The sequence below is a fragment of the Arachis hypogaea genome, chromosome 3 (assembly GCF_003086295.3).
Source record: "Arachis hypogaea cultivar Tifrunner chromosome 3, arahy.Tifrunner.gnm2.J5K5, whole genome shotgun sequence".
In the NCBI taxonomy this organism is placed as follows: Eukaryota; Viridiplantae; Streptophyta; class Magnoliopsida; order Fabales; family Fabaceae; genus Arachis; species Arachis hypogaea.
The window spans coordinates 5362194-5377447 of record NC_092038.1 but is presented as its reverse complement, the minus strand read 5'-3'; the positions used below and the strand labels follow the sequence as shown (position 1 = coordinate 5377447).

Sequence of the window (15254 nt, the reverse complement as noted above, 5' to 3'; positions counted from 1 at the left end):
TGTCATAATTATTATGTAATTTCGGTTCATTTCTGAGTTAATTGTATTATAATCCATTATGTGATTTTGGTTCATTTCTGAGTGAATTAAGGTATATTTGAACTCGTTGTCCTACACAATTCAAAACCCTTTCTCCTCTTTATTAAGGTGTATTTGGTCTCGTTGTCCTGCACAATTTAAAATCCTTTCTCCTCATCTTTTACTGCTTTTTCTTCTTCATTATCATATTTTTCTTCTTCATATTTACCTTCTTATTTCACTTTATAAAAATTCTTTTTTATTTACTCTTTTTTTGAGAGGAATAAAACCAAGAAAAAGAGAATAAAATATCAAATATATATATATATATATGTATATATATATGTATTAATGACATTGTCTGATACAAAATTAATTTTAAATGTGTTTTTGTTCATGATTTAGTCTTGTTTATGTACTTTTTTTTAGCTGAGTTTATGTGTCGAAATCATTATAGTAAATTTCAGTTCATTTTTTAGTTAATTGTATCGCAATTGTTATGTAATTTTGGTTCATTTATGAGTTAATTGTGTCGCAATTATTATATAATTTCGATTCATTTCCGAGTGAATTAAGGTGTATTTGGATTTGTTGTCCTACACAATTCAAAACTCTTTTTCCTATTTTTCCTCATCTTCTACTCTTCTCATCTTCTTTTTCTTCTTCGTCTTCTCCTTCTTATTTCATTTTCTCAATTTTTTTTTATTTATTCAAATTTAACACAATTTATAAGTTTATGTGTTCAATTTGAGTTTAACTCTTAGACAAAGTCTTAGAAAATCAGTAAAATTAAATAAAAAATATAAAAAATAATCAATACAATAAATATTTTTTAAAATATTTTACAAAGATAGAGAAAAAAAGTATTTCATCAACATTCACAACCTTAAAAAATAAAATCTCCCAAATAGTTCTAATATGAATTCTAAATTTAATATAAGATATCATGAATATACTCTTTTTCTCTAAAAGGTATTTTTTAAAAAAATTTCTTCTATTGTAGCTAAATTCTACTCAATTGAACTTGTAAAAATTTTTAAGTTTATCTTAAAAATGTTTTATTATTAATATCCATTACTTCTCAAACATGTAGATTCTTTACTATTGTTCTCTATTTCTCTTTCTTTCTGAGTTAATTAAGTTGCAATCATTATGTAATTTCAGTTCACTTCTGAATTAATTGTGTCGGAATCATTATATAATTTTGGTTTATTTTTTAGTGAATTAAGGTGCATTTGAACTTGATGTCTTACATAATTTAAAATTCTTTCTCTTCACTTTCTATTGCAATAATAACGATAATAACAATAGCAAAAGAATGACGATGGAAATAAAACACACGAAGAAGAAGAAGGAAAAGGAGAAGAAGAAAGAAGAGAAAAAAAAACGCAAAGAAAAAGAAAATAATGACGACAACAACGATAATGTAGCGCGTGTAATTATATTCTTTTTAATAAGAGTAATTTTTATTGGTATTTGATATATTTAGTTGAATTTAGACGATGACATATTGTTTGAATGTGTAGTAAATGCGAGAAAAATGTAAGTTGCTCTAAAGTCTAAACTGTGGAAGGAAATTAAGAAAAAAATATTTTTTTTATCAATCAACCATATTAAATTTCTTTTACTCATTTTGCTATAAAATATTTTTAGAGTATAATTTATTGTTGGGCATTTGTCTTGTTACTAATTAAAAAAATATAAGAAAAGAGGGTAGAAAAGAAAAAAAAAAGAAAAGAAAAGCAAGAAAGAAGGATTAGCATTTGAGTTTTGAGGCGAAGTGAGGAGAACAGAGAAGGAGTAGTGTGGCTGCAAGAGGAGGAGGAGAAGAAGAAGAAGACAACCCTGACATCACAAACTCACAGATCTATTGCTTTCTGCTTCTGTCAATTCGTTCATCCAGTTCCGCGTAACTTCTCAATTTCCATTTGCCCTTTTTTTAAATCTTACTCCGCAATAATTTCGTTTTCCTGAGGCCAAAACGCAAGCTTCAATCGTCATTTCCAATTGATGTATTCAATATTGCGATACTTTAGACTTGTGCACTCTGCGATTTTCAACTGATGAAGCTTCTTTAGTGTTATTTCAAGATTTATTTATTTAATTAATTTGCGTGTGCGTGTGTGGTTTTGTTAGGGCTCTGTCGTGGTTCACTGTTGGTTCTGTTTCATGAAATTGAAACCCTAATGGCAAGCCATCAAGGGAAAGTTCCTCCTTCGAATGGGTCTGTGTATGTATGCAACTTGCCTTTTGGCACTGACGAAACCATGTTGGCCGAGTATTTTGGCACCATTGGTTTGATCAAGGTATGGATTGGATGCACCTATACTTCAAAATTTGTACTATCTTATTGTTTTGATTTCATTATTATTATTGTTATAAAAAAAAACGGAAATTTGCCTTTTCTTTTGTTAATACATAATATTGATGTTATATTGTTAATGTATTTGTATGTAAAATGATGTTATTTTAATCTGTGCAAAGCAAGGTTTTATTTGGGGTTTATATATATATATATATATGAATATGAAGACTGAATCACACAATAATTTGGAATTTTTGATGAATTGATTGATGTTTATTGCATTTCTGCCCCCTTCTATATCCTTTGCATGATATTCTCTTTCTGAACAATCGGTCCTATTTCATCTGATGTTTTGCAGAAAGATAAACGGACCGGGAGGCCTAAAATATGGTTATATCGAGACAAAGAGACTAATGAACCAAAGGGAGATGCGACTGTAACATATGAAGATCCGCATGCCGCTGTAGCTGCTGTTGAATGGTTTAACAACAAGGATTTTCATGGTAGTACAATTGGAGTTTTTATAGCTGAGTCAAAAAACAAAGACGAGCAAGCCTATAATTCAGTGGCAGAACCGGCTGTTGCTGGTAATGTTGGTGGGCTAGAGGAAACTACTAGAGATGTTAATGGGGGTAGTGGAAGAGGTAGAGGTCAAATCGATTCTTCAGGCAAGGCTTGGCAACAAGAGGGCGATTGGTTGTGTCCGAATACCAGGTCTGTGATATATGAGATTGGTGAGCAGCTCTTTCTTGCTCTTTTACATTATGTTTTTCACTCTTTCCTAACAATTGAGTGTGGAGAGAATAACCATTTTTCTTCTCATATCAGTTGCTCCAATGTAAATTTTGCTTTTCGTGGTGCTTGCAATCGCTGTGGAAGTGCTCGTCCAGTTGGTGCTGCTGGTGTTGCTGGGGGTGGTGGTCGTGGCAAGGGACGTGCCAGTCAAGGTCAAGAGTCAGGGGGTGTTGGCCGTCCAGTTACCGGGGGACTCTTTGGGCCGAATGACTGGCCTTGTCCAATGTATGATTTATACACATTGCTCTCACATTCTCTTTCTTTTTTGTCTAATTCCTCTATAACCAGTTTTCATTCAGAATTTCTCTTTTAAATTCAATTTTATTAGGAGTAATAATTTGTAGAGTTTCATTAAGTACAAAACATGCTGATTACTTGCTTAGCTACATACGTTCATCAATTTATTACATGTTTTCTTATAATGGTTAGGAAGTAGCTTAGGCAAACTTTTTAAACAGGTAGATTGGTACATGATTGTGAGATATATGTTCATATGTATGGTACATAATCTAACCTGTATATGTGCATAAAGATGACTGAAACAGGTGTTACTGCTTCCCTTATTTGGTGCCGATTCATTGTGAATGCTTTTGCACTTGATAAGTTTAGCGTCATGATATTTGCCAATTTTAATGAGAAAGTTTAGATGCCACCTTATGTATAGGATCCATATTGCAGTGCATTTTGTCTTAAATATCAGTTTTGTCATATCCCAACCTAGTCTTAGCATCCCATGAGAAAGAGCCCCTGCTATTCCAGTTATCTGTAACTTGTATAGGAAGGAACAATTGTGTGACTGAATGTAAATCTGGATGCCTTTCCAAATTCAATTGAGGTCAGTTGGTTCTGTCACAACTTTGTGTTTAGCTATAGATTATAGGATGATACACTAAAATTGACCTCTGGTTTTATTCGAAAAAATACCAGTGAGGTAAGCAATTATTCCTTTGACTCGTGTGTTATCCTTTTTTTTATGGTTATGTGGCCCTATTTTCTAATTGTCATCTGTCCTTACGGGACAGTTGATTTTACATTTTCGCTGCATTTTTATTCCAGTTGTTACAATATAGGTGGCATTGTTGCTAACTATTGGCGGCACGGAGGTTATGCATGTTGGTTATGATCTGTGGTGATTTCTATCATCACCTGTTGTCTTTGTTATTCCCAAAATTTATTCATTCACATGTATTTTGTTATTTTTACACATTGCCTGTGGTAGTTATTCCTAACACTCAAACTTGGACACAAACGTGTCCCTGTAGTTCTTTTTTCAAATATTAATTCAGTGTAATGATTTCTGTTTCTTGTGCTCTTTTTCCTTTAGGTGTGGTAACATCAATTGGGCGAAGCGGACTAAATGCAATATTTGCAATACAAATAAGCCTGGCCACAATGAGGGTGGTGTAAGGTAGTGTGTCCAATATATTCTCTTTCTCTGGTGATAGGAGATATAAGACTGTGTGATTAGTTTGCACTGACAATTTATAGGAAAACGAAGTTTCAGTTATTGATTCAGTTTTTTCTTTGTTAGTCCTGTTTATTTTGATTAGAAATTTCAAAATATCATATTTGCCATATCATACTTCTTCCCGTCATTTTAATTATGATGTCGCATTAAATGTCCACCTTACCGTTCATCTCGTTTCACTTCATTTATTATGAAGCTGTCAGAATGACTATGCTAACTTATGGATTGTTTTCTCTAACCTAACAGAGGAGGGCGAGGTGGAGGTTACAAAGAGCTGGATGAAGAAGAAATTGAGGAAACTAGACGTCGTAGGCGGGAGGCTGAAGTAAGATTGATTAAAAGTTAGATTCATACAAGTTATGGATGTTACCCTGGTTTTTATGATCCTGCTTGTTTAATGTCAGGATGATGGGGAGTTGTATGATGAATTTGGAAATCTTAAGAAGAAATTCCGTGCTAAAACACAGCAGGCTGAAGCTGCAAGAGTGCTTCCTGGTTCAGGGCGTGCTGGGTGGGAGGTTGAGGACCTAGGTATTCATATACATTCATGATCACATATCTTTTATATTTCCTCTTGATATTTCAGTTTCATTTTCCCTTTTTAGCAGCCTTGTTTCTCAGACTTTATGTCAACTGTTGTTTGTCATTATATCTGATTTTCCTTTCAAACCATGCATAGGACTAAATTTAAAGTGGTTGTTGGTAATCTTGCTGTACATATACCAGTTAACTGTTGGACTCTACTTCCAAAGTCCTACATAAAACTAAATAAAAGTGGTTGTTAAGGCGCAATGGCGTTGTTTGATTCATATAGCCAACCCCACCTAGTGGGATAAGGCTTTGTTATTGTTGTTGTTAGTTTCGGAGCATATTGCAAGGACTTACGGAGGATTGCCTTGTTAACTTGGCTCTCATTGTTAAGTCCTGTGAGGATATTTAGAGCTCTTAGTTTCAAGTTAGAATACCTAATTCATCAAAAGAGAGCTAAGTTATTATGACACAGTGACTGGTGATCATTGACGAGTTCAAATGAAGTTATGAATTGGTTCGGATGGCATTAACCAAGTGACGATGTAAATACCAATGGCAGGGATTGATAGGGATTCCAGAGAAAGAAGTAGAGACAGGGTGAGAGATCGTAATGATGGGGAGAGCAGGAACAGAGATCGAAATGAAAAAGAGAGGCCAAGCAGTCGGATCAGAGAGAGGGACAGGGGAAGGGATCGTGACTGGGATTACGATGATCGAGATAGAAATTATGGCCGCGATCGAGACCGGGACCGGGGTAGGCATCGTCACTAAACTTAGATGTAGAAGGGCATTTTTATGGATTGGCTATTATGATGAACCTGTGTTGGGTCTTTTTGTGTAAGGATTCCAATTGCTTTGAATCATATCCTTTCATGTGGGGATTTACATCATTTCATCTGATGAACGCCCATTTTACTTGGCATGTAGCTTTTGTAGAAACTTCGATATATTTTTTATGTGATTAGTTGTTAGTTGTTACTTGCAAGGACAACATTTCTGTCTGAGAATGTTCGCCTTCGGCTTGCTTGAATTTTGAGGGTCATTAACGCCCATTTTACTTGGCATTTAGCATTTGTAGAATCTTTGATTTTTTGTTTTTTTTTTTTTGTTTTTTGAGATTGGTTGTTATTTGCAAGGACAAAATTTCTGTTTGAGAATGTTCGTCTTTTTTCCTCTCTCTCATTTAATGGTTAGTGTTTCTCCATGCAACTATGTTAAGGAACACTAAAAATTAGTTATGAAATTGGTTATATGTATAAAATATATATTGAAATATAATATATTTATACATAAATATATAATAATTAATTTGGTGGCTGATTTTTAGTATATATATATAGCATATAACATTTTTATTCTGCATATAGTGGCGGAAACGATTGGGTTTTAGATTAAGACGAATTTGATTTATAGCATAAATATGTGGTCTAAATTTATATCTATTATTTATTATATGCATTCTTTCATATTTGAGATTGATTTGTTTAAAGATACAATAAGCCTAAAAATTTGTTTCATGAATTATAATAAAAAGCTATAAACTTATAATTTTAAATTAATGTTAAATATATTTTAGAATTTGGAATTTATAGTTTATTAGAATATTAACTACGTTCATAATCATATTTACAACTATAGTATATAAAGTTATAAATATAAAATAGCTTTAAAATTAGAGTTTAATTTTGATGCACCAATAGTGTAAAATATTTTACGCAATTGTGCGATTAATGTTAAAGATAATTATTTTTATTAATGTGACGTTACATAATTGGATTTAGATGATCATTTATGCGATTAATATAAAAAATAGTTATTTTTACTGATGTGACATTACATAATTAAATGTACTTGTAAAATTACTGACCATGCATCACAATTAAATCCATAAAATTATACTTAAAAAATAATATCTAAACGATATATATATATAGTAGACCTAGACCCGGTGAAGTAGCAAGTTTGAGTGAGTAAATTCTCATAGTGGTCTCCGAGATTGATGTCGTGCACCAAAATCGTCCCTAAGATTTCAATTGCACCAATTGCGTCTATGAGATTGAAAAAATTGCACCATAGTAGTCTCTGACCTGTTTTCCGTTAACGATGTGCTGACGTGGCTTGATGACGTGGACTTTTGGTGACACGTGTCGCCTCATGGTTTGGCCACGTGTAACAGTACGATGATGTGTCGGTCAACGACACGTGACATGCTGACATGGATGGATATGTCACGTATCACAATACTATTTTGCCACGTGTTGTATTATGCCACGTGTCGCAATGCTATTTGTCTACGTGTCATCCATTATGTCATCGTTACATGTGCCCCAAATTGGTCCCTTACTTTGCATCAAATGATTCATTCTAGTCCCTGAAATTAAATGTCGTGCACTAAATTAGTCCCTTCATCAGTTTTTTCTTATTTTTTTATAAATTTAAAATTCTCAACATTTTTTATACAGTAATTTTAATTATATTTTTTATTATACATATTTTATAATAATTTTTTTTAATTAATAATGTTAACTTGTATCATTAGAGTACATGTTAACTAAAACCAAAATTTTATTATTGCTTCTTGTGTTTATTTGTATCTGTTTTAATACTGTTCAAGTCATAGTTACAATAAGTACTTATATTGATTAATAGTGGAATATATGAAAAAGCCTCCTAACTAAGTTATAGATAAAATGAATTATTATAATCGACAATATAAATCTATCTTATTAATTTAATGAGAAGTTAGTTATATGGGAAATCGGACATTCTTAAAATGGATGGGAATAATAAATTTATATTAGTTAATAAGTGTCTTATCAAGTATTCCTAAAATATTTATTAAAGTATTAAATATTAAAAAAATTGTATTAAGAAATATTATTATACTCTTAACTTACACTCTTTATTAAATTAATATCAATATGTCATATAATTCTTTTAATAAAATATTGTAGAAAAATTGTATAATTAAAACTAATATTTTAAAAATATTTTATAAAAACACTTGTATTTAAATAACTTGTGAAAATTAAAATTAAAATTTGTGTATTTAAATATATAATGAGAATTTTAAATTTATAAAAAAATTGAGTAAAAACTTATGAAGGGACTAATTTGGTGCACGACATTCAATTTCAGGGACTAAAATGAGTTATTTGATGCAAAGTAAGGGATCAATTTGGTGCACATGTAACGATGACATAGTGGATGACACATGGACAAATAGAATTGCGACACGTGGTATAATCCGACACGTGGTAAAATAGCATGGTGACACGTGTCATATCCATCTATGTCAACATGCCACGTGTCATTGACCGATACGTCATCATATCGTTACACGTGGTCAAACTATGAGGTGACACGTGTCACCAAAGATCCACATCATCAAACCACGTCAGCGTATTATTAATGGAAAACGAGTCAAGGACTGCTATAGTGTAATTTTTCCAATCTCAGGAACGTAATTAGTGCAATTAAAATTTCAGAGATAATTTTGGTGCACGACGTTAATTTCGAGGACCACTATAAGAATTTACTCAAGTGTGAGTATTTGACAATTTTCTTAATAAAAGAAAAGAATTAGTACGAAATTGAAAACATATACAATTTTATATAACAAATCCACTAAATATCAACAAAACACATAAAATTATCTCATGATCCAAAAAATTTTAAAACTAGTTGTTGTCCACAAGTTATGATTACCAAAAAATATTACGTATATAATAATTTATTGACAAACAAGAGATTTTTAAATAAAGTTTAAATTTATGATAAAATTAATTTTTGATTTGTCAGATTGATAAATTAAACAGGCTCACCTAATGCGTTTTATGGATTTTTTTTTTAAGTTTATTGTCTAACTTATTTAATAAAAACTTTTTATTGTTAAAATTTAAATATAAATTTCTTACCTCAAACATAAAATATTTATCTTATTAACTAATCTCACATTTCGACAATATTATACGCATTTCATAAATAAAAATGTGAGATAATAATGTAATTTTTATAATTTTTTGAATCCGGAATCCAACAAAATTAAATCCAATAAATACGTACCAATGAAGGCGATATTATAAAGGGAAAAGACTTGTAAAATAAAAGAAAGAAAAAACGGAAAAAGAAAAAATAGAACGGAGAAGAGTGAAGTTTTGAAAATCAAATCAAAGTTGAATTGACGATATTGGTGTTACCTAAAAAAAGAGGAAAATCAAAATTGAAGTGTTCTACTATGTAATAAAATCAAAATTGAAATAAGCACGGGGTAATAAGTAATAACACATGTGGGTAAGGTTCGGCTATAAGGAACTGCCATGTCGCCAATACCTCCTCCGTTCTCCCAAATCTTAAAGCAATTTTATTTTAGATTTTCTCTCTCTCATTAATTAATAACTTTCCTACGTTAACATTATATTATAAATAAATATATTATTTTTAATTAAATAATTTATAAATAAAATCAATTAATTTTTATGTTTTAGAATAAAATTTAACACAAATAACTAATAGTATATTATTATATTTATAAAAAAATTAATATAAAACTTATATTTAAAAAATAATTTTAATACATAATTTTAAATAAATAATTATATAAAATCAATTTTTATACTGTTAATATATTAATATTAAATTTAAAATTAATTCACAATATGAATAAAAAACAAAACAAAGAATACATAATAAGAATATTTATTTGTTTCTAAAATATAAAAAATTTCCTTTCTCGTTCAATTCAATTTCTATGGAAAGCGCGTTCCATGCATCCCACCCCCACCGTGTTCCCTCCTCTCCTCTTCTTTCCGTTCGCAACAGTTTCTCTCTCTGTCTCTGCCCCTCTCTCTCTCTATCCCCCTGCCTTCTTTTCAATTTCACAATCTTCTCTCTTCTCTTACATCCCCTAATTCCCAACCCTTATAAATAAAACCCCTCTCTTTTTTTGTTCTTCTCTCTCTTCCTCTCTCTATCGTTAGGGCACACCCCCTGCGTTCACCCCACCCTCTTTCTCGACTGCGATTCGTCGCCGGTAAGTTCCCTTCTCTTTCTTTCTCTCTCTCCCACTGTTTGTTTTAGGGTTCCCGGATCAATTCCTTCGATCGCTGACGACAAACTTTTCGGTATTTCCTTCGATTTTTTTTATCAACTCTTTATTCAGTTTGTGCGCATCGGTTTAATGTGTGGAAAGGTGTTTGAATATATAACCTGATTCTCATTCTGCGTGCTGATTCTTGTTTAATCTGTGCTAATATCTGTATTATTATTATTATTATTATTATTATTATTATTATTATTATTATTATTATTATTATTATTATTATTATTATTATTATTATTATTATTATTTCCCCTGATCAGCGATTAGTTGCTGATATTGGGAGTTTGGGACCTGTTATCGTACTATGGGTAAATTAATTGGTGGGTTTTGGTATACAGATGATAACTTGAGTACTGAAATCTCACAATTTCCTCGCTAAACATTCACTGAATCAACTCATTGTATTGACAAGCATAAACAGTTGAACTCCTTTAGGGTTCTGCAGACCCTTTTTTTTTTTGCCTTTTGTAGTATACTGAAAGTTAGCTATAAGAAGGAGATCAATTAGAGTTAAACTAAAATTTTATCTACTGTGGTGCCTCTGAATGGCTGTACACGGTAGAGCAGGCCTTATGTTTGGAGATCATCGGTTGTTTGATTTTTTTAAAACGAATAATTTATATATTCGGACCATAAAGATTACTTCTTTTAAGCGCCTAGAACTGCCTATGATAACCGCTTCTGTGAGGAATAATATTCTAATTTCTATGCTGTTATGTTATTGGACTTTGTAGGGTTTGAGTTGCATAAGATAATTTCGTACCAAGATGAGCACTCGGTCAGGCAGGGGGGCTATAAAAAGTTACAGACGGAGGAAGACAGGTTTGGAAATTGACCTTAATCAGGAGCCTGGTGGTGAGAATCGTGAGCTGGAAGGACCTTCAACTCAGGTGGAACCCCAACAAGTTCAAGCTTCCCAGCAACAGCAGGCTGTACAGATGCCACAGCCAGCACAGCCTGCAACAATTGATGTGGAGGCCATTGTTGATGATGATGTTGTTGAATCTAGCCCAAGGGCTTTTGCTGAGGTTTATACTTTACTACATTACTACCTTCTCCTTGTGCTTTGTTTTTACAATTCTTTCAGTATTTCTAAGATGTTCTTGGTGAATATTAATCTTGTTTTGTTCATTTGCCTTTGGCCATAGGCTAAAAACAATGCCAGAAACAATGCGAGAAGAAATCGTGAGAGGACTATAGTTGATGTGGATTTAGGTGAATGCTGAAACTCATTACCCCACTTCCACTATGCTTTCTTAGTTGCAATGATTGTTTGACATTGAGTTCAAGCATTTCCATTTTCTGGCAGCGACTGACCTAAATTTTACCCGATGCTTTATTATGCCGTTGGGGACTTGGGGTTACAACGTCTATTGTTTTCAATTGAAGATCTGTTAGTTTAAGCCATGTAATGGTAACCAAATTTAAAGTTGTGCAGGGTCCATGAACACCACTATCTAATTCAATGGTTTTTACATAGCTAGAGATTATTTATAATTTAGAAGTTGCAGTAGCAATTAATAGTGTGTATTTAAGCTCTAAATATTAGTATCTTATAACTTGTGAAAGAAAAAATGTTGTTGCCAGCCACATCATATCATGCTGATTATCTTGTTCATTCATTCTCTATGATCTGTTGGGTATCAGTTTGCTGGTTCCAACATGTAAGGGTTAGGTGCTAGGTGCTTTCTGTACTTGTTACATATGAAATGGAATCTTCTAATCAGTGTGTTTTTTTATTATTATTGATCATGATGGTTCTCTGTCATTCATGACTATTGCAGAAGATCAGAATAGGATAACCAACTATTGCCGCAACAAACGCAGAAGAGAGTCCTCAAGTCGAACAGTTATTAATTGTGATCTTTACATTAACTTGGAAAGCAGTAGCAGTTCTATGGTAAAGTCAAAATCACTTTCTACAAGTCTTGTTTATGTGCATTGCTTCGTTAGCCCTCAACAACTTGTATTTTTACTAAATAAATTGGCTATCAGATAACGGCAGCCTGGTGAATGGGAGCATAGGAGCAACAATTGAGTTGTTTCCATGTGAACTTAAGGGTCATGGGTTCAAGCCCTGTGATCAGCTACTGATGCTTGCATCAGGTTAGGCTGCCTACATTACTCCCTATGGGTTAGGCTGCCTAAATAGTTATTGCCATGTAGGAAAGATATGTTAGTTTTAATTCTTCTCTTTTGCAGCATGCTACATGAAAAATCTTAGTCAATTTTCATTTTCTTGTTGTGAAGGAGAAATTAACAACAAAAACAAGATTTGTTGTCTTCATTTTTTTTTTACAAAATTATGGAAGCTGAAAATACAAAATTTAAAAACAAAGACTTTACCAAACAAACCTTGTGCTTTCCAATTGATGTACTTTTTTAGCCTCCAAAGTGCAAATTTGATCAGCTATCAATAATAGACCATTGCCTTAAACAATTAAACAAATAAAGGTCTTAAACCACTAGGATTGATCTATGGTGAGGGCCTGACGCCTGAGGGGTTTGTGTAGCATGCATGAGGTTTTAGATTCAAACCTCATTGCCTTAAATGTACCGAGAAAAAAAAAATAAATAAATAAATAAATAGAAGACTTAAAGACAGTTGAGAATGTTCCATGTTGTTCAAAGTTCTGTATTGACTTGGATATTACTTTTGCAGAGGGAACCTGTTCAAAAGGCCCCTGAACCTCCAAAGGAGCCGGTCTTCAACTGTCCAATATGCATGGGTCCCCTGGTTGAAGAGATGTCAACAAGGTGTGGTCATATATTCTGTAAGAGTTGCATCAAAGCTGCAATAAGTGCTCAGAGTAAATGCCCTACATGTAGAAAAAGGGTTACTGTGAAGGAGCTTATAAGGGTTTTTCTGCCATCGACTAGCTGAAGGTATGGTTAAATTCAGTGAGGTTTATGCATTTTTCTCAAGTGCTTTTTTGTTTCTTCTGCATAAGCATTGGTGATTGTATGGCATTGCAAACTAAGCTTTTAGAACTTACAGCACGTTGATTGAAACTACCTTGTGTTCTTTAAATTGGATGATGGATGTAATGAACTTTCAAGGCCTTTTCTTTTTATTCTGCTGAACAAAATACAAATAACGGCCTCTTGTTTTCTGATATCTTCTGCGCACTTTTTTAAATTCCCCTATCCTTTTATTATGTTTATTCAATTTTTGATGATCCTTTTCTTATATTTACTTATTTGCTCTTTTGACATGCAACAGGATTTGCATTACAGCTCTTTTAGAGTGGGGAGTGGATGAATTTTCTGAGTGGCTGTTTCTGATATTGTTCCCCACGGCAGAAGCTTTATCATTTGTTAAAGTAGCTGTTTCTCTCCTTTAATTTATGATAATATCAATGTCAATTACACAAATTTCCTTGACAGATATAAATTCCTTGCTCAGTTTTTTGGAGCTTCAAATTGTGAACCCTCCTTCTTCAGTCTTTTTTTTTTTTTAATCTTCGATGACAATATGTGGCCAGAGGCCGCTTATGACCCATTCTTGAATATTGGACTCAAGGGATTTGTGTGTGTATATTAATACCCCTATGAGTGTAGTAATAGGATCTCTTAGTTGCCAGCATTGTTATTATTATTATTATTATTATTATATACGTGCTTCTGCTCGGTGTCCTTTACTTGAACAAAAGGCTTGCAACTTGCAAGGGCTTTTCAAATGGGAATATATGTTTCTTTTGCTGACTATAAAATCAGAGATTTTTAAGATGCAACAATCAAACCGTGTCAATTTTATATTAGATTCAATTATAGATACTTTATAAGAAAGATTTGATGCACTATCCAGGTGATTTAATATACCAAAAAGCAGGTTAAAAATTAAATAATAATCAAGTATTAGTAAACTGTTAGTTCTACATTGGTTTAAGTTGCTAAAAGAGTAATAAAGTGTTTGTAACCTTTCAAGTTCAAGTAGTTACACATTGAACCTGAGCTTGATATTATTATTCCATCACTAAGTATCCGAAATTTTAGAATAATCTAACTAAACGAGAATAGAGAGGAACAGGTTTTCCGAAGAGAAGCACTAGCATCTAGCATGCCACATAACATGGTACATGGACTAGAAGATAATAGCAGTAAACCGAGCATGTTCAAATAGCAGTAAACCAAGCATGTTCAAGTGTTCAACCTGTGTTTGAATACTTCTATAGATTAAACTTCCTTCTTCAATCATATAGAAGATGCGATACTTCAAACAAAGGTCGCATCTAAAATGTTCAATTAAAAGACTGAACATCCGTGTTCTACTAATGTAGGCTATTAAGATTAGATCTAAAAGGTAAAGGCATATGTTGAAAAGCATATAACAAATTTAATTGGATAAAGTACTAAATTAGTCTTTTACATTTAGGTATAATCCTATTTTGGTCCTTAAGATTTAAAATGTCGTATCTAAATCCAAAAAGTGAGGTCAAAGTTAAATATAGTCCCACCGTGAGGTTAAAGTTAAATAATTGACGGAAGTCCAGAACAAAAACAAAGTCCATAATATGGAGAGCAAGTACAAGTTCTAGAGGCATAAAATCAACCGTTGATGTATCAATACATTTATTTTCTATAGAACTAAAGAGTACGATAAATAAATGTAATGATGCATTTTGTGCCTCTGGAGCTTGAAATTGTTATCCAAATTATCAACCTTGTTCTCATACTATGCTGTTATATAAGACATTCCACTAATTAATTAACTTTGATTTTATGGTGGGACTACATTGAAGTTAAATAATTTTTTTTATTTAAATAGGACACTTTAAACTTTAAAGACTAAAAGAGGATTATGCCCAAATGTAAGAGATAAATTTAATACTTTATCCAATTTAATTTGTAGATGGAGTATTAAACTCGTAAACGATTAAATTAGACACTTTATTTTGAATAAATAATAACAAAACATATATCAATCAATTAATATAAATAAATAATTTATTTAAATAATAGTTGAATTATATAACAAATATGTACGGAATAATGATTTAGTAACAAAAATGTTTTTAAATAACCAATATGTACTT

The 15254-nt window shown here is 32.0% G+C and overlaps 2 protein-coding genes across 3 annotated transcripts; both read left to right on the top strand.

The window, feature by feature from the left end:
• Nucleotides 1–1527: 1527 nt before the first annotated feature.
• On the top strand, nt 1528–6197 carry LOC112789030 (transcription initiation factor TFIID subunit 15). Of its 2 annotated transcripts, none has more exons than XM_025830744.3 (8): nt 1528–1927; nt 2155–2324; nt 2682–3037; nt 3152–3343; nt 4443–4526; nt 4833–4911; nt 4991–5117; nt 5677–6197. In XM_025830744.3, exons 2-8 carry the CDS (start codon nt 2205–2207, stop codon nt 5886–5888), a joined length of 1170 nt encoding a protein of 389 aa, XP_025686529.1. In that variant the 5' UTR covers nt 1528–1927; nt 2155–2204; the 3' UTR covers nt 5889–6197. The 2 variants fall into 2 exon arrangements, with proteins under 2 accessions (XP_025686529.1, XP_025686530.1); XM_025830745.3 differs by having other exon boundaries at nt 5590–6197.
• Nucleotides 6198–9793: 3596 nt separating this feature from the next.
• On the top strand, nt 9794–13804 carry LOC112789029 (uncharacterized). Its single transcript, XM_025830742.3, has 6 exons — nt 9794–10149; nt 10953–11246; nt 11367–11433; nt 12003–12118; nt 12881–13104; nt 13442–13804. The coding sequence occupies exons 2-5, from the start codon at nt 10986–10988 to the stop codon at nt 13100–13102; spliced, it is 666 nt and encodes a 221-aa protein (XP_025686527.1). The 5' UTR covers nt 9794–10149; nt 10953–10985; the 3' UTR covers nt 13103–13104; nt 13442–13804.
• The last annotated feature ends 1450 nt before the right edge of the window (nt 13805–15254 follow it).